Source organism: Girardinichthys multiradiatus, chromosome 1, assembly GCF_021462225.1.
Source record: "Girardinichthys multiradiatus isolate DD_20200921_A chromosome 1, DD_fGirMul_XY1, whole genome shotgun sequence".
Taxonomy (NCBI): domain Eukaryota; kingdom Metazoa; phylum Chordata; class Actinopteri; order Cyprinodontiformes; family Goodeidae; genus Girardinichthys; species Girardinichthys multiradiatus.
In genome coordinates this window covers 559,997-580,930 of record NC_061794.1, presented here as the reverse complement: position 1 = coordinate 580,930, position 20,934 = coordinate 559,997, and the positions used below count along the sequence as shown (strand labels likewise).

General features: G+C 40.7%; 1 protein-coding gene across 3 annotated transcripts in view; it reads right to left on the bottom strand.

The window, feature by feature from the left end:
* rtel1 (regulator of telomere elongation helicase 1) overlaps window positions 1-20,934 on the bottom strand; it is a 62,026-nt gene that overhangs the window by 2,508 nt on the left and 38,584 nt on the right. For 2 of the 3 annotated variants that reach the window (XM_047365563.1, XM_047365581.1), the window contains 19 exons: window positions 19,742-19,813; window positions 19,463-19,544; window positions 16,354-16,486; window positions 15,355-15,468; window positions 12,894-12,934; window positions 10,088-10,173; window positions 9,546-9,623; window positions 9,130-9,207; window positions 8,188-8,334; window positions 7,979-8,094; window positions 7,128-7,251; window positions 6,804-6,963; window positions 3,549-3,703; window positions 3,358-3,453; window positions 2,630-2,840; window positions 2,331-2,468; window positions 967-1,089; window positions 273-461; window positions 72-194 (listed from right to left, as the gene is read on the bottom strand). In XM_047365563.1, the coding sequence (XP_047221519.1) occupies window positions 72-194; window positions 273-461; window positions 967-1,089; window positions 2,331-2,468; window positions 2,630-2,840; window positions 3,358-3,453; window positions 3,549-3,703; window positions 6,804-6,963; window positions 7,128-7,251; window positions 7,979-8,094; window positions 8,188-8,334; window positions 9,130-9,207; window positions 9,546-9,623; window positions 10,088-10,173; window positions 12,894-12,934; window positions 15,355-15,468; window positions 16,354-16,486; window positions 19,463-19,544; window positions 19,742-19,813 (2,266 nt within the window). The remainder of the gene's footprint in view (window positions 1-71; window positions 195-272; window positions 462-966; window positions 1,090-2,330; window positions 2,469-2,629; window positions 2,841-3,357; window positions 3,454-3,548; window positions 3,704-6,803; window positions 6,964-7,127; window positions 7,252-7,978; window positions 8,095-8,187; window positions 8,335-9,129; window positions 9,208-9,545; window positions 9,624-10,087; window positions 10,174-12,893; window positions 12,935-15,354; window positions 15,469-16,353; window positions 16,487-19,462; window positions 19,545-19,741; window positions 19,814-20,934) is intronic. The other variant, XM_047365572.1, reaches the window with a different exon arrangement.

The following is a 20,934-nucleotide window of genomic DNA, read 5'->3' as shown; positions in this document are numbered from 1 at the left end:
AAATTAGCTTTAGTCAGACACAAATGACAACAGAACATAGAACATCACTTAGAACCCTGATGGATCCTGACCTGCTCCCTGTTGCTCTTCACTCAGAGTAGGAGAATTAGCAGTCGATATGGGTTGACCTATCAGAGCATCCAACATCTCTCTGTACTGCTTCTTATGGTGAGGACGAACAAACCCACCAAACCCTTTAAAAACACAACACTGGTTCAAAGATCAAGCCTTCAGAAGACAGGAGATCTGAGGTGGTAACTGGGAAAACATACTGATGAGGAGGTTGATGTTCTCATCTCTCTCTGTGAATAAGCTCACCACCGTGGTCACCAAGTTGTCATAGTGGTCCGTTTTCTTGTAGCTGCGGATGGCCTGAAAGAGCTGAGCTGATTTTTCAGCTCCGAGGGCTTTCTTCACATCGGCCAGGAAGGCAGTGTGGACCTCATTCTTCTTATCAGAACCTGGTCAGGAGAATTCGAAGTGAGTTTGTACATCCACTTTCTGCAGCTCAAGAACACTTGTTTTTCAACATAAAAATATTAAAAACCCACATAGATCTGTGATCTATTTAAACGGAGGTCAGCTGCTTATTCAGAAGAAACCCTGGCAGACAGTTAAATTGACCCAACACACAATCAGCCGTCCCAGCAAAAAATGACATAAGACCTACAGGGGCAGACAGAGAACCTCCTCCACTCTGCCCTTCACTTCACAGCACACCACCCAACAACTCTTCTGGCCCAGATCTGAGACCAGACACTGATTTACCATCTTAAAATACAGGATTTACTAATCAGTTAAAGTTTTAGATTCCCTACAGTGATGTTCAACGCCACACGAAGAAACTCACGAAACAACAGACACTTTTTGTGGACAGAAAGTAGCCTGATACTTCATGCAGTAGTCTGAAAGCTGAATTGTTTTCCATGTCACATTAATGCTGTCTGGAGCACGGGTGTCTCCTACCAGCTGGAGCTGCTTTTAATCCCTGCTGGCTCAGGTGACGTCCTCCCCTGTTGAGCTGCTGGGTGTCGAGCTGACTGCCTGTAGACACGGAGCTCTGAGCGCCAACCATCTGTCGCTCTACAGCTGTAAGAAAAACAACCTTTTTACCAACTGTTTTTTGTTTTTTAAAGAAATCGCTGCAAATGTGCACTTTTTACTTATATTTTGAAAATAAAAATATCTGTTACAATTTCAATAATCAGGGGCAGAGAGAAAGAATCTGGTCCCAGTTAAGAAGAAAACTGTAAAAAGGACTGAAGTTACATGGAGCTTTCAAACCACGCCGAGTACAAAAAGAACTTTTCCACCAGAGTATTCATCCAGCCAAGCACATATTCATTTGCTGATACTTGGGGTTAAGTGCCTTGCCCAAGGGCGTACTGATAGGTGGCAGAGGAGGAAGCTGGAATCCCTCAGTTATCATCAGACTTCTTTACATGACAAAAATGGTCGGCCTGTATTTTCCATGCTAATGTAACATTTAACCAACTGAACAGGATCTCATGGCAACAGATGCTTACATCACATCACAACATGAAAGAGCGGAAAGAAGAAATCAGCCACATGTCACAACTGATTTGACAATATTTACCAGTATTATCATCATCAGAAGATTTTCTAAACTCATGGAGCCCTACTGTACAGACAGGATTTGGACTTTAAACCAGGAGAGGGTCCTATGACCTCCAAACAGAAAAAGGCTAAACTGTCTCATTTCTTCAACTGTAATCATCCGCAGGATTTAACAAAGACTCTAAAGACAGTCTAATTTGAGCTTAGCTGTATAGTCGCATTATTAGTCTGAGTAAAAAGCATTCAGCATCAACAGGTTATCACGTATGAATGATTCAGATGAAACTTTTTTAACAGTCAAGAGGAGTCAATGGAGATATTCCCACCAGAATTTCTCCTGAAACTGCATCATTTTCCAAACAGCCTCGACATCCTAACAAAGCAGAATGATTTGAACTCTTGGAAGCAACAGAATGTCAGACCTATGTGCCATTTTTAATCTTCTCTGGCTGGTTGTGCTGGCCTCAGTTAACAATGTAATGGAAGCTGAACCATTTGCAAGGTGGAAAAAATATTTCAGATTTTCAGTTTTAACACAGAACAGCCAAAAAAAAGCTTTGATTTTTCTGTCCTGCAAACCTTAAGTCAACCATGTTCTCTGTTAAATGTTATGTAGAGTTGGAGTGTTTGGGCTCTAAGGGTTAAAAATGTAATGCTAATAATAAGTCCCTATCTGAGCTTGTTTTAGAGCTCAGTTCTGTCAGTAATATAAAGCGAAGTGCTGCGCTGGTTTCTGGATCAGGGTTTCCTACCACTCTGTAGAATCACAGCTTTCTTCTCATCCTTAGAAAGCGAGTGCTCCGGTTTGTATCCACAGCCCTGCCCGGTCAGCTTCTGACATTTGTCATCAAATGTTGTTTTGTGATGCGGACGAACAAACTGGTAGAACCCTATGACAAGGAAACAGGGTTAGATATCATGTTTGTAGTGCTGGAAAACTGAAACAAAAAGGAATTGTGACAGAAAATGACACATTCCTGGAGTCATGTTTAAAGCAGACATGGTTTTAACCTGCATACATGAGGCACATGTCAGAGTCAGCACAACACACCTCGGAGCAGGCTGTGTGTGTTGGGGTCTTCTGCTAAAACAGCCGTCTCAGTCAGCAGGACACTCAGGTCATCTGTCTTCTTGTAGCTCTGCAGAGCCTCAACAATGTGGTCAAAGCTCACCTTGCTCAGAGACTTCTTCATGTCTGCCAGGAACTGTTTCACCTTGCTGGCCTTACACTCCTCTGACACATCCTGAGAGACGCTCACTTTCTTTAAGAACAAGTCAGAAAAATAAACGGATCACATCCTGATACAAACACACATTTGTGTATTTTACAGGAGCAGTAAGGATTGAATTCTCCCTTCGAACTTTGAGCTTTAAAAACACTGAGACAGGCAGGGCTGATGGTGGAAGAAGATCCTGAGCCTGGGAGGTGGACATGAGGTGGGGGCTGCCATGTATGTGACGCACTTTTAGCACATAACATATTAGATGAAAATACGCCTTTTAACCAATGGGTGGTTTAGTCATGTGGGATCCTGGGCCCAGCTGTATAAAAAGTGTGAGTATAAACCTCATAATCCATTTATGTGGTATGAGGTGTCTGAGAGTATGCTCCCCTGAGAGAAATGTTTGTAAAATAGCCTCAAAAATGATAGATTCAGGTAAATATAAATGGATGACCATCAAACCCAATATAGCGTATACAATAGATTTTTTTGGGCAGAGCCCCAGGCTTCAGGGACCCCTGAGCTCTTTGGGATGTAGTTAAAATGTAATGCGTACCTGCTCCTGAATCAGCTTTATTTTACGCTTCCCACCCCGCAGTTCGTCTTCTATCCTCTTATTGTACTGAAGGGTTAGGGTTGACAAGTGATTTGCCTTCAAAAGCAAAAAGGGCAAAAACCATTTAAAATGACAAAAATCTGACTCCATCTTGCTTTATGACATAACAGGTTAGTGAGGAAGCTCGCTACCTTCTCCTCTCCAACAGCATCACTGTTGTCTTCCCAGTGTTGGTCACCTCGCTCCAGAGCATCCAGCAAGTTGGCTGGTTTCCTCTGACTCTTCTGCACTTCACACTCATAGTCGATGCAGATCTTTGCCATTCCCGTAGCTCTGCAGTGGTCATCTGACCAACACACAAGACAAAGTAGTCATTTTTTAAATGCTAAGTGCCAAATTTGTCCCACAGACTTACCTTCTCTGTAGATCCTGTCAAGTTAATGATATACTGCTAAATGCACACTTTGAAAACACATCAGATCTCAGTTGGAAAAACATGCTGGATATTCATCCTGACATGGAATGGGTTATGTGTTAGGAGCAAAGGAACGCCATGATGAAAATGACCAACTTAATCTGAACTGCTGTGGCAGGTTAGCCCAATTTGCTTAAATGCAGCAAATAGTCCTTAGTACGGTCCTCAGTAGTTTGTATGCCTGCATGACGATGTCAGGACATGCTCCTTATGAGATGAAGGATGCTGTCCTGGGGTACCTCCTCCCAGATCCTGACTGGGGCATCACTGAGCTTCTGGCCAGTCTGAGGTGCAACCTGATGGTGTCAGATGGACTTCAACATGATGTCCCAGAAATGTTCTATTGGGTTTACCATGGATATGCCTTCCCAGACCAACACTGACCCACCACCAACTGATCATGCTGAACAATGTTGCAGGCAGCATAACGTTCACTATAGCTTCTCTAGACCCTTTCACCTCTGGTGCCAGGTTTGGTGCCAGTTTCAAACCTGCCAATTTTGGTGTCCTCTGGCAAACGCCAGTCAAGCTCCATGGTGCTGGGCGGTGAGCAGAGGGCCTCCTAGAGGACGTCAGGCCCTCAGGCCACCCTCATAAAGTCTGATTCTAATGGTTGGGTTAAAGACATTCATGCCAGTCACCAGACAGTACTCATCCCGTTCCTCCTTGCACTCCTAGCTGAAGGGTTAGGGACCTCAGATGGTCGTGTTCAGCTCTCCTAGAGTAAGGAAACGGCACGTATTGATGTGCCATCCTGGTGGGGTTGGACTCCCTGTGTAACCTCTGTAGGGTCCAGGTATCACCTCATGCTACTAGTAGTGATGCTGACCCTGGTCAAATGCTAAACTACTGAAGAACAGTCAAGGAAAAATGTCTGTGACCTTTAAAAGCATTCCTGTTTTTTGGGGTCGTCTCATTGTTGCCCCTTTAGTGCAGCTGTTGTCACTTTCATTAACACTAAAACAGCTGACTAACAACCACATCTATTACTGAACTGACCTGATATTATTATCTGATTTAAAAGGGTTCCTTTATTTCTTAACTTTAATACATTAAAGGATAAAGTACAGAACACAAATATTAGAGTATAAAACAATCATACAACACTAACGCATCACAAAGTACAACTGAATGACAGAAACATAAGTGAAAGCAAAGTATTTATAACTTCAATGTTTACACATTTAGTTATGTTGCAGCAACAAATATTAATGTATTATATGAGACTGATACCTACATAGAGTGGTGCATAACTGTGAATACATGGTTTTCCCTTTTCTTTTTTAATAAAGATTTGAAAATGAGAGCATCTCTTTGTATACAGACCTCTTACTCTAATACCTCGAAACAAAGTCCAGTGGAATCAATCTATTCAGAAGTCACCTATTTAGTAATTAGAGTGCAACTGTGTGTAATTTAATCTCGGTGTAAAGCCAGATGTTCTGTTTCTGGACTCAGAGGTTTGTTAAAGAACATTAGAGAACAAACAGCATCACGAAGACCAAGAAACACAGCAGACAAATCAGGGAGAAAGTAGTGGAGAAATAGGCTCCGGTTCTAAAACAATATTCCAAGTTTGAACATCTCAGAGCTGTTTACTCATCTTCAAAATGGAAAGAGACTGGCACAACTGAAAACTCACCAAGACATGGCTGCCCACTGACAGTCAGGGCAAGGAGGGAATTAATCAGAGAAGCAGCCAATAAGTCATTGGTTACTCTGGAGAAGCTGCTGAAATTCAGAGCTCAGATGGCGTATCTGCTCACAGGAAAACTAGAAGTAATGCTGTCTACAAACCTGGCACGAAGAAAACCATGTTTGCAACACTGCAAACATTAGGAAGAAGGTGCTTTGGTCAGATCAGACCAACACTGAACTATCTGGCCTAAATTCAAAATTCTGTGTGTGAAAAGTAACACTCCACGTAACCCTGAACACCTTGATGAGAACTGAACAGCAGCCCTCAACAATAGAATGGTTTAGATTAAAGCATGTGCATGCGTTAGAGTGGGCTAGTCAAAGTCCACATCTAAATCCAACTGAGAGTCTCATGCAAGACTTCGGTACTGATCTTATGAAGACCTCCATCATATCTAACTCAGCTTGAGCTATTTGGCAAAGAAGAAGAACCAAAAATGCCTGTTAGTAGAAGCAAAAAGCTGCAAGAGACACGAAGCAAAAGAATGCAGCAGTATCTGCAGAGAACTCAGAGGACTTAATAGAAATGCACACAAAATTCTTCAAGTTTTTACTCGTGAATACTTGAAAACTCTAAATCCTTCTGTTTCACACACGTATGCACTATGTGTTTGTCTATCGCACATAATCCCAATAAAATACAAGGATGTTTGTAGCCAAAATGTGACAAATAGTGAAAATAGGTGCTGCAGCTTTTAATACTGATTAGTTAGAAGTTATTGATTCTATGCAACTTGTTAGGATGCACTGTTTCTGACTTCTGTAGGTTTATCATTACAACTATAAACTTTCTGACGGACACTCTCCTGTCTGGGATTTTAGAGATGAAGGAAGTATGAAATGGTGGAATGAAGGAATGATGGCTGGATGTGTAAAATAAAAGACAGACAGCCAGATGAATGGAATAATCCATGGAAGGATGGCAGATGGATGGTTAGATTAAGGAATTTATGGATATATAGCTGGAGTCATGTAGATGGCTGGAAATAATAACGGCTGGACAGATGGCTGGACTGAATAAAAATGTACTGATAGATCAGAGGTTGTATAGACTATTGACTGGTTCTGAAATACAGAGGCAAGAGACATTTACTGTATTTGTACCAAATATGGGTACTGACTATTGTGGAAACGCTGATTCCACACAGGAGAGACAACATTGAACAATCAGAAACAGAACTTAAATTCTACAGTTTTTTAAAGGCTGTTCACCTGTTTCCAGTTGGATTAATAGTAACAATCCACATTCAAACCTTTTAAATGCGATACTAACCAAGTTTTCTTCTCTTGAGGCTGGGAAGGTGTGCATCCAGGGCCTTTGCCTTCTGGGTGTGGTAGCTTTCAGAGGAAGAGCAGGAGGAGAAGCTGGAAGTGTTTGATGAGCATTTTGCTGGGAGGTTTTCTGCTGCAGGCGTCTTCAAAACGACAGGCCTCTGGAGAGTTCAAAAACAACCACACCAAAGCTTTTTGTCACAACAAAGGACGACACAGTATGAAATCTTTCAATTCATTCCATTTATAAATGTAGCACCAACACTTTAATAGAAAAAAGGGTCAACTTCATATGCAGTTCCATAGAAATCAAAAAGAAACATACTATTTTCTGTGCAACCCGAAAGAACTGAGACACATCCCGCACGACATTTCCAAATCCCTCATAACGGCGCACATACGGCTTGACCCATGAAGGAAGCTGTGCCCTGGCATCAAAGTTTTTAAACCTGTAGGAAGAAAAAGAAATAAGTTCAAATTTCTCCCACACACAATGATATTCAGAGTTAGGTGTAGTGGTTATCGTTACTTCGGAAAGATATCTCGTGTGAGATTGTACCGCCACAGCAGAAGAAGACACGTAAGATGTCTAGCAATTTCCAAGGTGGCTACAGGGACCAGTGCAGGCGTGGACGGGAAGCAAGTTATTTCATGCATCTCCAGGATGTGTGTATGCTCTTTGCTGCATTTACAGATGATTTTTACATTTTCTACAAGAATATTTGTTCAGATTTATCGGAAGTTCCCTTGTAATCTTAATGGAAATTGATGTATTAAAATTGATATCCAATTCATTTCATAACTTTATTCATAAATACAAGAAAGAACTCAGGTATGTTCTATTATAGGACCTAAAGTGACAGAGCATTAAAGATATAAGAGTGGAATAAGAACATTTTAACAACAAAGCCTTGAAGAGGTTGTTGGTAGACCACTCAGTGACTCTGATGATTCTCATGTTGAAACTTGCTATGAACTGCTGACAGCTGATTATAGAATAACAGCAGAAACACTTTCTGTCAACCAACTCAATGTATCATTCAACAGTGATTTCAACTTGGTTCTAAATCCCTATTTTTATTTAACACCCAATAATACCTAGGGTACTTCCAACCATTATGAACTATCAGGGAACCAGAAATAATGCTACTAATGGTTGGGGGCCCTACGTCTGACCTTTGATCACACAGAAAGATGGCTCCATAGTCGTCCTTGTGGCGAATCACTCTACCGATGGCCTGGTTCACTGCTCTGAAGGCCTGCTGTTTGTACCACTCCTGACCTGACAAGTACTGACAGGAAGACACATATATTGTGAAAATGATGTCAGCGCAGAACATTAATAAACGGTCTTTACTGGAACTTGGTTACCAGATTTCCCTTACCCTCACTCCTGGAGTTTTCTTACGACTCATTTCGTCCAAAAACTGCATCTTAAGGATTACTCTTGGGTCAAACTTGGGAGGAAAAGGCAGCCCGGTGATGATGACCCCCCGACCAAAGGTGTCTGCAAAATCCAAACCTTCACTAGCCTAGGTGGAGATCAACAGGAACAGAACTGCTGTGAGAGGGATTTCTACATAAACCTTGTTAAATATACACCTTGATAATGACAAAGGAGCTTGTCATAAATAACTGAAAACATTACGATTTTCATTCCCCATAGAAACCAGAACAGATCGTTCCGAGGGGAGAATGTTTTGAGTTCACAGGAAGGCTGAATGGCTGAAGGCTTAAAGACCGTGAAGAAACCTTGTAAGCATTAGTTTATGGTCCCTGTTCACTAAATTAAAATGTCTTAAACCTCTGATCACTGGGTAAGCACTTCTGTGACGTAGCTAAACAATGTGTCCCCTAATTGGACAGTGCCATTTATGACTGAGGTCTAACCCCCTCCAATCAGGGAGAGAATTGACACTTTTTATTCTAGATTTACACAAAAGTCGCAGATGTTTGATGCCTGTCTTTTACATGCTGCTTGCTGCTCTGTTTCTGTGAAAAGATGCTCAGATATTTAGCTTTTAGCCTCTATGGACTAAAATCAATACACATCTACAAGCTTAACATGCAGAGAAGTGATGCTTTCAGCTTCTTCCATTCAGCAAAGTTTAAAACACAACCAGCCTGTCTGGAAGAACCAGAGGTGGCTGAGAACGGATCTATCAGGGACACTAATGTCTTCATTCTAAGGGCTTTTTACATTAAGATTATACTCAACACAGCATCAGAGGCTACTATACTGAGACAATAGTCAGATATTACTACTTTGATTCATCTAAAGCTTTAGAGTGGGACCATGCTCTGGAGTTCTCACATTGGCAGCTTACCTTCCCACGACAAACAGCAAAGAAGCTCCCTCCTTGAGATGCCGGATCATTAACTTTGTTGTAGTACCCATCGATAACCTTTAAACACACAGAATCAGGCTAATGTCAGGCTAAAGAAATACTGTCAAAATACTAAAACCCCAGAGATCCTGAATATGGGGGATCAGGACTGCTACAGAACAAGAAATCAACAAAACAAAAAGGAATCAGAAAATAAGGTGGACTTTGACAAAACGTTAACTGGAAAAAGACTAAATTAATCAAAATAATGTGTCAAATATATTTTTCTGTTGAAGGTTATTTCAAAATAAAGGTTATTTATTATGTAAGATGGTAAATATTTATTTTTGGATTTATTCATTTGTGTGGCTTCCTGTTGTTCCAAACTACAACCATTTAATGGAAACCAAGTTCACCTCATTAAAGGTTCCCTTCCCTTTAGGTTCAACAAACATGGGCTTCCTGTTCTCGATGCGATCCGCGTGTCCGTTAGCCTGGAGAGAAAAACCAAACACAGAACGAAATGGCTTTCAAGCAAACACCGAGTTTCAGAGAAGCACCATGGCTCCCCTCATCAATTAACACACGTCACTTGGCACCTTTACACACTCGGGATGGGTTGTGCTGAAGTGGGCAGAGGCTGAACAGATTACTGAACTTCAGCTTGGGGATCAGTCCCGATGCTTCTGAATAGAACAGATTTGAAAAGGAGCACCAGGCCTTCACCTTTGAGCTCTGCCTGCTGACCAGATGCTACTGATGTGGGTGGTTATGTAGAACATAATAGAGCCATATGCTTTGACACACATCCAATATCCCCGGTGTGTGTTGCTTTTTACTATCAGAAATAATAGAATAAAGAAAAACTAATCCCTTCAGAAAAGTCTAACATTAAAACTAAAGCTGTTAAAAAGCAAGGAAAAAAAGTTACAAATTATTGGGGTGACTTTTGACTTACTCTCCAAAACTCCAGAGTTTTTTCCATCAAAGGGAAGGAAGGAAAAAACACTAACAGGCCATGAGGAACCACACGACTAAGGTTAGCTAAAGAGAATACAAAGAGAACACATTTTGTTAACATCAAAACCGGAAGAGCTTCACACTGAAACAATACGTTCACAGAAAATCTTCATTTATTATTATTATTTACTATTTCCAAAACATTTAAGCCCGTGATTGGTTAATATCAACTATCACTACATAGGATGGATACGGTATGAAAATATTTCTGGAGTAATAAAACATAAAAAGGCAAAATGAAGATTATAAGATGACATTCTGCTCTTCTGAATGTTTCTTTAGAGTTTCCAGACAACTTCAATTCAATTCAAAAATACTTTATTAATCCCAAAGGGAAATTAAATGTTGTTGTAGCTCATCTTATGAAGGTTTCCTCAAAGAGCCGTTGTAGATGCTGATGTCTGTGGGCAGGAAGGATCTCCTGTAGCCTCCGTCTTACAGCAGATCTGAAGAAGCTTCTGACTGAAGACACTCTGTTGCTGTAGGACAGTCTGATGAAGAGGATGTTCAGGGTTCTCCATAATGTTCTTCATTTTATGAAGAATCTGTCTTTCCACAATGATCTCCAGAGGTTCCAGAGGAGTCCCCAGAACAGAACCAGCCTTCTTTATCATCTTGTTGAGCTTTTTTAAGTCCCTGGCTCTGATGTTGCTTCCCCAGCAGATGATGGTAGAAGAGATCACACTCTCCACAACAGACTTATAGAAGATCTGCAGCATCTTGCAGCAAACACCAAAGGACCTAAGCTTCCTCAAGAAGTACAGTCTGCTCTGTCCCTTCTTGTAGATGGCTTCACAGTTGCATCTCCACTCTAGTCTGTTGACCAGGTGAACACCGAGGTATTTATACTCCTCCACCACCTCCACTTCTTCTCCCATGATAGAAATAGTTTTTGACTTATTCCTGTTTCTCTTAAAATCTACAATCATCTCCTTTGTTTTAGTCACGTTCAAAATGAGATGATTGTTTCCACACCATGCCACAAAGCGGTCCACCACCTTCCTGTACTCAGCTTCTTGTCCATCTCTGATCCACCCCACGACTGCAGAATCATCTGAGTATTTCTGCAGATGACAGGAGTCTGTCTGGTCCTGGAGGTCTGAGGTGTACAGAGTAAAAAGGAATGGTGAGAGTACAGTCCCCTGTGGTGCTCCTGTGCTGCTGACTACCTGGTTAGACTCACAACCCTTCAGTCTCACAAACTGTGATGTGTTTGTCAGGTAGTCTTTGATCCAGGAGATTGTTGAGGCCTCCACCTGAGTCTTCTAGAGTTTCTGACAAAGCAAATCAGGTTGGATTGTATTAAATGTTCTGGAGAAATCAAAGAACATGATCCTCACAGTGCTACTGGCTTTGTCCAGATGACAGTGGGTTTGTTGAATCAGGTGTATGATGGCATCTTCAACTCCAAAGCGATAAGCAAACTGAAGGAGGTCCTGATGGTTTATTGTTTGCTTACTCAGGTGGGCCAACAGGAGTCTCTCTAGGACCTTCATGATGTGAGGACAACAGGTCTATAGTCATTGAGGACTGATGGGTGAGTTTTCTTTGGTACCGGAACAAGACAGGAGGTCTTCCACAACACCGGAACCTTCTTCTGGGCCAGGCTAAGATTGCAGAGGTGCTGCAGGATCCCACAGAGCTGCTCTGCACAGGCCTTCAGGACTCTAGGGCTGACATGATCTGGACCTGCAGCCTTATTCCTATTCAGTCTCTCCAGTTGTCTCTTCACCTGACTTCTGTTTGGCTGTGAGCAGGAGAGGAGGATGCGAAGCTTGTTTCTGAACTGAACCTATTGAAGAATAGGTTCAGTTCATTGGCTCTGTCCAGACGTCCATCGGTCTGATCATCCTTCTGCTTGAAGCCTGTGATCTTCTTCATCCCTGTCCACACATCTCTGATATTGTTTTGCTGGAGCTTGGTCTCCAGCTTCTTCTTGTACACCTCCTTGCTGTCTCTTATCTTGACTTTAAGTTGCTTCTGTATAATCTTCAATAATTCTCTGTCTCCCTCTCTGAAGGCTCTTTTTTTCTTGTTAAGCAGGTCCTTCAGGTCACTGGTGATCCAAGGTTTGTTATTGGGGAAGCATCTCATGGTTCTGGTGGGGATGATGTTATCCACACAGAAGTTTATATAGTCGGTTACACACTCAGTCATGGCATTGATGTCCTCTCCATGTGGCTGGCACAGTGCGTCCCAGTCTGTAGCCTCAAAGCAACCTTGCAGAGCTTCTTCAGCTTCCTGTGACCATTTTCTCACAGTCCTCTTTATTACAGGTTGCCTCTGAACAAGGGGCTTATATTTCGAGCAGAGAAAAACAAGATTGTGATCTGATTTGCCTAGAGGAGGTCTTGCTGTAGAGATGTATGAGTCCTTGACATTTGCATAAAACAAATCCAATATTTTGTTTTCTCTGGTAGAGCAGCTGACAAACTGTTGAAATGTTGGAAGTGTAGCAGAGAGTGAAGCGTGGTTAAAATCACCAGAAATCGTTGGGGTTTTGTGTCTGTAGCTTAGCAACAACTGAGCTGATGGCATCACATGCAGTGTTGGCAACAGCGGAAGGTGGAACACCTTTTATGTTTTTAAAGCAAGCTTATAGTTATAACTTTAATTAAAACTTTATTAATAATATAGAATGTCTAAAGATACTAAATAAATCAAATTGAGGGTCCATCTACTAACAGCAGCAGCCTTTGTGATAGTTAGAAACCAACTAAAACATGTAGGAAGTTGTGACTTACCCACAGTGTTTCCTAAAGAAGCCATGTTATCAGGATCAAACCTATCAAAGAAATACATATATTAACAAGCTGCTGCAAAGGCACCGTCTCAGTTGTCAAATAGTGCACATAGATGGAAATGAATGAGGTAATATACCAAAATATTTGTATTTTCTAACTCTTTGCATCAAAGAAGATTTTCCCTCATCTGTATTTCTGTGAATACATATACAGTAGAGACCAAAACTTTGGACACACCTTCTAATTAATAATTAATATATTATTAGCACCTGAAAATGTGGATTAAAGCTGTTTTGTACCAGTGACTCAGCCTCACAAGTTAGAATTCAGTGGAATGATGAGACTTCTTAGCACAAGATGCTTTCCCTACATAGAGGACTTAATGATATAATTACCTCTTTAGAAAGATTGGTTTAGAACCAGCTCTTACCAGTAAAACCCAAAGGATTATTAATGTTATCTGTATCATTGTAATATTGACCAGAGATTTTTAGATTTCTCAGAAGGATTCATAGATTTTTAGATTTCTTAGCATTTGATTTGTTTTTCTGTGTTCTTTGTGATTGTATTGTAATTGTATGTACAGTTCTTTGAGTGTCTCGTTACTGAAAATCGCTAAATAAATAAACTTACCTTACCATACCTAATTCAAAGAGTTTTCTTTATTTTCATGACTATGAATATTGTAGCTTCACACTGAAGGCATCAAAACTATGAATTAACACATGTGGAATTATATACTGAACAAAAAAGTGTGAAACAACTGAAAATATGTCTTATATTCTAGGTTCTTCAAAGTAACCACCTTTTGCTTTGATTACTGCTCCACACACTCTTGGTATTCTGGTGATGAGCTTCAAGAGGTAGTCACCTGAAATGGTTTTCCAACAGTCTTGAAGGAGTTCCCAGAGATGCTTAGCACTTGTTGGCCCTTTTGCCTTCACTCTGCAGTCCAGCTCACCCCAAACCATCTGGATTGGGTTCAGGTCCGGTGAATGTGGAGGCCAGGTCATCTGGCGCAGCACCCCATCACTCTCCTTCTTGGTCAAATAGCCCTTACACAGCCTGGAGGTGTGTTTGGGGTCATTGTCCTGTTGAAAAATAAATGATGGTCCAACTAAACGCAAACCGGATAGAATAGCATGCCGCTGCAAGATGCTGTGGTAGCCATGCTGGTTCAGTATGCCTTCAATTTTGAATAAATTCCCAACAGTGTCACCAGCAAAGCACCCCCACACCATCACACCTCCTCCTCCATGCTTCACGGTGGGAACCAGGCATGTAGAGTCCATCCGTTCACCTCTTCTGCGCCACACAAAGACATGGTGGTTGGAATCAAAGATCTCAAACTTGGACTCATCAGACCAAAGGACAGATTTCCACTGGTCTAATGTCCATTCCTTGTGTTCTTTAGCCCAAACAAGTCTCTTCTGTTTGTTGCCTGTCCTCAGCAGTGGTTTCCTAGCAGCTATTTTACCATGAAGGCCTGATTCACACAGTCTCCTCTTAACAGTTGTTCTAGAGATGTGTCTGCTGCTAGAACTCTGTGTGGTATTGACCTGTTCTCTAATCTGAGCTGCTGTTAACCTGCGATTTCTGAGGCTGGTGACTTGGATGAACTTGTCGTCCGCAGCAGAGGTGACTCTTGGTCTTCCTTTCCAGGAGCGGTCCTCATGTGAACCAGTTTCTTTGTAGCGCTTGATGGTTTTTGTGACTGCACTTGGTGACACTTTCAAAGTTTTCCCAATTGTTTGGACTGACTGACCTTCATTTCTTAAAGTAATGATGGCCACTCGTTTTTCTTAACTTAGAATTTGTATTATGGCAAGAAAAAAGCAGCTAACAGTCTATTCAGTAGGACTATTAGCTGTGTACTGTATCCACCTCCTGCACAACACAACTGATGGTCCCAACCCCATTTATAAGGCTTGAAATCCCACTTTTTAAACCTGACAGGGCACACCTGTGAAGTGAAAACCATTTCAGGTGACTACCTCTTGAAGCTCATCAACCGAATACCAAGAGTGTGTGGAGCAGTAATCAAAGCAAAAGGTGGCTACTTTGAAGAACCTAGAATATAAGACATATTTTCAGTTATTTCACACTTTTTTGTTCAGTATATAATTCCACATGTGTTAATTCATAGTTTTGATGCCTTCAATGTGAATCTACAATATTCATAATCATGAAAATAAAGACAACTCTTTGAATGAGAAGGTGTGTCCAAACTTTTGGTCTGTACTGTAATTGTATAATTCCTTCATTTTTCTGTTTTGCATTATCTTGGCCCAGTCTTTAGGCAGTCTAACAGCTATGTATAATATAAACACATCTCCTCATTGGAGTATTTAAATGTAAATGAATTTAAAGGAAGAGAGATAGAAAAGGTTGGCAAAACATTTTAACACCTATGAGAACAGCCGAGTGGAAGACTTCCACGTTTCCAGTAAGTAACATTTACCTCCGATCAAACGCTGAACTCAGCAGAACTCCATCTGGGCCACGATCAATAACGCTCACAAAGATCTGGTCCCGATCAATCACATGACCATTTTCAAGAAGCACTGGAAATTTTCTGAAGCAAATAAAATAACTAAATCATACTGAGACAAAGGTTCTAATTACTGGAAATAAAATACAATGTAAAGCCAACATACTTTTAAAGTGCAACAGGTTAAAATGAAAACAACTGAAATGTAATGAACACAATTCTTAAAAGATTTACATAAATCTGGTGATTTTTTAAAATCAGTTCAGAAAATAGAAAGTCCATGATTTAGTTCATTTCTCCAATGCATAGTCCAAATATCAACTAAACTAAAAAGGGAAGGACTAATACTATTACTGTTTAATTGTGTTTTTTTCATCATGGTACATTGTTCAGAAAATCTCTGAACTTTTTCCACATTTATAAAAATAAACTAATTCATTCAAAAATATCAGAACCTTTAAAAATTTAAAGCATGCTTGGTTGAATGATTTTTTTTTCTGTCAGTCAGTCGTTTTCTATACCGGGAAGCTGGTGCCTATCTCCAGCAGTCTATGGGCTGTGTACACCCAGGACAGGTCACCAGTCCATCGCATGGCAACACACAAACAACCATGCACACACCAAAGGGCAATAAAGAGAGACAAATTAAACTAACATGCATGTCTTTGGACTGTGGGAGGAAGCCGGAGTACCCAGAGAGAACCCACGCATGCACGAGGAGAACATGCAAACTCCATGCATAAAGACCACCCGGGAGTCAAACCCAGGACCTTCTTGTTGCAAGGCAACAGTGCTACCAACTGCTCCACCGTGAAGGCCATTTGCAGCCCATGATATCTTTCTGGTGATATAAAAATGAACTAAGCATTTTCAGCTCTAATTGTGTTTTTTATCAAGTGTATATTTAAAACATTTTTTGTTTAGTTTGCGTTAAATTCTGAACAGTCGTGTGGCTGACAGGAATCTTACATCCTCATCTCAGAGGTGAAGGAGGTCAGGGGAGAGAGGGTACCGCTGGTCAGAATAATGCAGCGAACCCTTTGATTCACCAGATCCTGCATGCTGAAGCCAGGTGAGAAGCACCAGTAACTCAGAATGTTGCCTAAAACACAAACAGAAGCAGACAACACAATTAATTTGATGAATTTCAGTTTACTCATAGTACAGACAGTTCAGTTCCAGAGAAGATTAGCAATCACAAATACATTAAGATTTAAGTCTTGAGTGACTTCTCTTGCTTTTCTATTTTTCCACCAAGCAGCCAGAATTTCTTGTAATCTTTTAAAGTTCTAGTTTGAAGGGCTTCAAAGTTGTTCTTTGGACTTTAGCTGCTTTCTTGTTCTTTTTCAGTGTTGTGCCTAATTATTTGATTAATTAATTAATTAATATGACAGTCAGAGAACTGTCATTGATGCCACAGAAAACAAATGCTGGATCCAGATCGTGATCTGGTGGTGATCCACATCACCACCAAAATTGAATGGAATCTTCCTTGGGCTCAGACACACCTCTGGCATAAAATTCCTATGAATTCTATAACTTTTTCTGTAAAGTTGCTAACACACAAGCACGCGCACACACACATGTAGCTAAAGTCTGGTCAGGGTGAAGGCACGTCGAAGTAGCTCTGTTTTCATTCTGATGTCTTGTGTTTAAAACTCGAATTTCTCCTTTTGTGGATGAGGTTTGCTTTTTTGTTGAATGATTGTTCCCTCTAGTGTTGGGAGTCGCTGATTATCAAACGCAAATCCTGAATGAGTTGAAAAGAAGGTGCAGTGGATGCAGAGCAGGGTCAAAAATAAGAGAGAGGAAGACGAAGTTCAAACCATCTCTTCCATCGATTATAATAGGCAATTGAGATCATTGAGAAAAAAACTGGATGAACTACAAAGCCCTAACAAGGACCCAGCCAAAGGGAATACAATATGATGTGTTTCACTGAGACATGGCTGCAGAATAATATCCCTAACTCCACCATCTCTTTGCCCAGTTTTCTGACCATATGAGCAGAGCACATAGATTTAAAGAAATGCAACAAAAGCAAAAGATGTGGATTAGAAGTGAACAGCAGATTGTGTAATCCAGGATATGTTACTGTGAAGTGTCGTCTCTGCAGTCCAGATATTGAACTGTTAGCAGTAGGTTTTCGTCCATATTTACCCAGGGAGTTCACCAGTGTTATTCTTGTGACGGCTTACATTACACCATCACCTGTTGGCTTCACTGCATGTGATGTCATCAGCTTAGTTGCTGTTAAGCTACAGATACAACACCCCAATGTGTTTGTGGCAATATCTGTTGATTTTAAGCATGCTTCACTCTCTGCTACACTTCCAACATTTCAACAGTTTGTCAGCTGCTCTACCAGAGAAAACAAAACGTTGGATTTGTTTTATGCAAATGTCAAGGACTCACATCTCTGAAGCAATACCTCCTCTTGGCAAATCAGATAATCTTGTTTTTCTCTGCTTGGAATATAAACCCCTTGTTCAGAGGCAACATGTAATAAAGAGAACTGTTAGAAGATGGTCACAGAAAGCTGAAGAAGCCCTGCGAGATTACATTGAAGCTACAGACAGGGCAGACAGGGATGCACTGTGCCAGAGACAGAGAGGACATCATTGCTATGACTGAATGTGTAACCGCCTATATAAACTTCTGTGTGGATAACACCATCCCCACCAAAACAATGAGATGCTTCCCCAATAACAAACCCTGAATCACCAGTGACCAGAAGGACCAGCTACACAAGAAAGAGCCTTCAGAAACTTATTGAGGAGTATACAGAAGAAATTTAAAGATAAATGACAAGGAGGTGTACAAAAAGAAACTGGAGAGCAAGCTACAGTATAACAATATGAGAGATCTGTGGTCAGGGATGAAGATCACAGGCTTCAAGCAGAAGGGGGGGAAGTATAAATACCTCGGTGTTCACCTAGACAACAGACTGGACTGGAGATGCAATTGTGAAGCGGTCTACAAGACGAGACAGAGCAGACTGTACCTCTTGAGGAAGCTTAGGACATTTAGTGTTTGCAGGAAGATGCTGCATTTCTTCTATAAGTCTGTTGTGGAGAGTGTGATCTCTTCTACCATCATCTGCTGGGGAAGCAGCATCAGAACCAGGGACTGAAAAAAGCTCAACAAGCTGATAAAAAAGGCTGGTTCTGTTCTGGGGACTCCTCTGGAGATCATTGTGCAAAGAAGGATTCTTCATAAAATGAAGAACATTATGGAGAACCCTGAGCATCCTCTTCATCAGACTGTCCTACAACAACAGAGTGTCTTCAGTCAAAGGCTTCTTCAGATCTGCTGTAAGACGGAGCGCTACAGGAGATCCTTCCTGCCCACAGCCATCAGCATCTACAACGGCTCTTTGAAAAAACCTTCATAATATGAGCTACAACAACATTTAATTTCCCTTTGGGATTAATAAAGTATTTTTGAATTGAATTGAATTCTTAAGGAGCCGTTAGCTGAAAATTTGGCATCGAATTTATAGTCGTTCAACTAAGGAATGATATAGGTCTCAGGTCCTGTGTGAGGTTTTAGTGGAATTTTCACATATTGTTTATCTACTGAGGTAGACTTTTTTAGGTCCTACACTTCAATTGTTCTCCAGTTGTTTATTTTACTGACAATTATATGAAGAAGCACTGCATCCAAAGCCATTTTCTGGCCAATAACCATACCAGAAATGAGTAAAAAAGCTGCGAGAATTCAAGAAATGCTTTTTCTTTCCTTTTTTTTTTAAAAACACTTTTACAGATTACAAGAAAGGCTGGCTCCAGAGAATCTCTATAAAAAAGGTAAAAACCAAGCAGAGGGTCATCACTCTTGCACAGTAGCAAAGAATTCATGGATGTTTTCTAGAGGATGATTTTTGTTAGTTACAGAAATCTTAATTTTTAAGCACATTTTTACCTGTTGACTGTAAAACAAAGACATTACATAGCTTTTGAAGTCACTAACACACCGTGAAAACTATTGTTTTTTCCATCCCTTTCAAAAATAATATCCCTCAATTTTTTTTCACAGACCTAAAAATGTTGATAGTCTTATTAGCAGTGATTGGTACCTTGTTTCTTTGATGAAGATGCAGACCACAAATCAGAGGTCTGTTTTTTTTTCTGGTAGCTGTTTTCGCGATGGATGTGAACCTGAACCAACAGACGATCAAACCTTATCTTGTGAGAAGGCTTAGCAATCAGTTGATTAAAATAAACCATCAGGAAGTTTTTCTGTCAGTTTCTACACTGATAGGATAAACATTTTAAAATGTATGATGAACAGTCAGTAGGAAGCACAATAACAGCACATGGGCAGGAAAATACATTTTTGTTAGCAATGAACAGACCTTAAAATGGGCTGTGTTGAACTCCTTCTGCTTTTGTTTATCCTGATCTGATGGTTCCCCACAGAATACCAGCTAAAAGATCAGAACACAAAGAAAAGTCACTGTTGCACTGCAATAAACACAAGAGTAACCACACAAAGAACAAATCAGCAATGGGAGCTTTACATAGCTGTAAATAAAAGTATGTGTGGACAAATGTAACCCAAAACATCACAGGTCCTCCAATTGGTTAATCAGAGTAAATTAAAACATTTAGACAAAGCAGAAGAGAGACAAAATCATACCAATCATCATTTATTGTTACAAGAAGTTCCAAAATATCACTAATGTAAGAAGGAAGAAGCACAGATCTTTAAAAGCAGCACTCATTTAAATGTTATTATACGCAGCCAGGCCAAATTATCCCATTGGATAATTACTGCATGGGCGATTATGTTTCAGCTGGCAACAAGTTATTTAACCCAAACTGGTGCAATGAGTTGCTTCTCATTTCTTAAACAACCATCATCATGGAAAAGATGTCAGTCTGTTTCAGAAGGGTCAAATCATTGCCATGCATTGATCAGAGAAAACATCTAAGGAGATTGCAGAAACTATCATATTGGGTTAAGAAGTGTCCAACGCATTATTAAAAACTGGAAGGATAGTGGGGACCCATCGTCTTCGAGGAAGAAATGTGGCCGGAAAAAAATCCTGAATGATCATGATCGGTGATCACTTAAAACCTTTGGTAGAATCAAATCGAAGTAAAACAACAGTAGCACTCTGGGCTATGTTTAATAGTGAAAGTAAGAGCATTTCCACACGCACAATGCAAAGGGAACTCAAGGGATTGGTACTGAACAGCTGTGTAGCCTTAAGAAAACCACTAATCCGTGAGGCTAACCAGAAAAAAAAGCTTCAATTTGCCAGGGAGCATAAAGATTGGATTCTGGAGCTATGGAAGAAGGTCATGTGGTCTGATGAGTCCAGATTTACCCTGTTCCAGAGTGATGGGTGCATCAGGGTAAGAAGAGAGGCAGGTGAAGTGATGCACCCATCATGCCTAGTGCCTGCTGTTCAAGCCTGTGGGGGCAGTGCTATGATCTGGGGTTGCTGCAGGTGGTCATGTCTGGGTTCAGCAACAGTATATGTTCAAAGAATGAGGTCAGCTGACTACCTGAATATACTGAATGACCAGGTTATTCCATCAA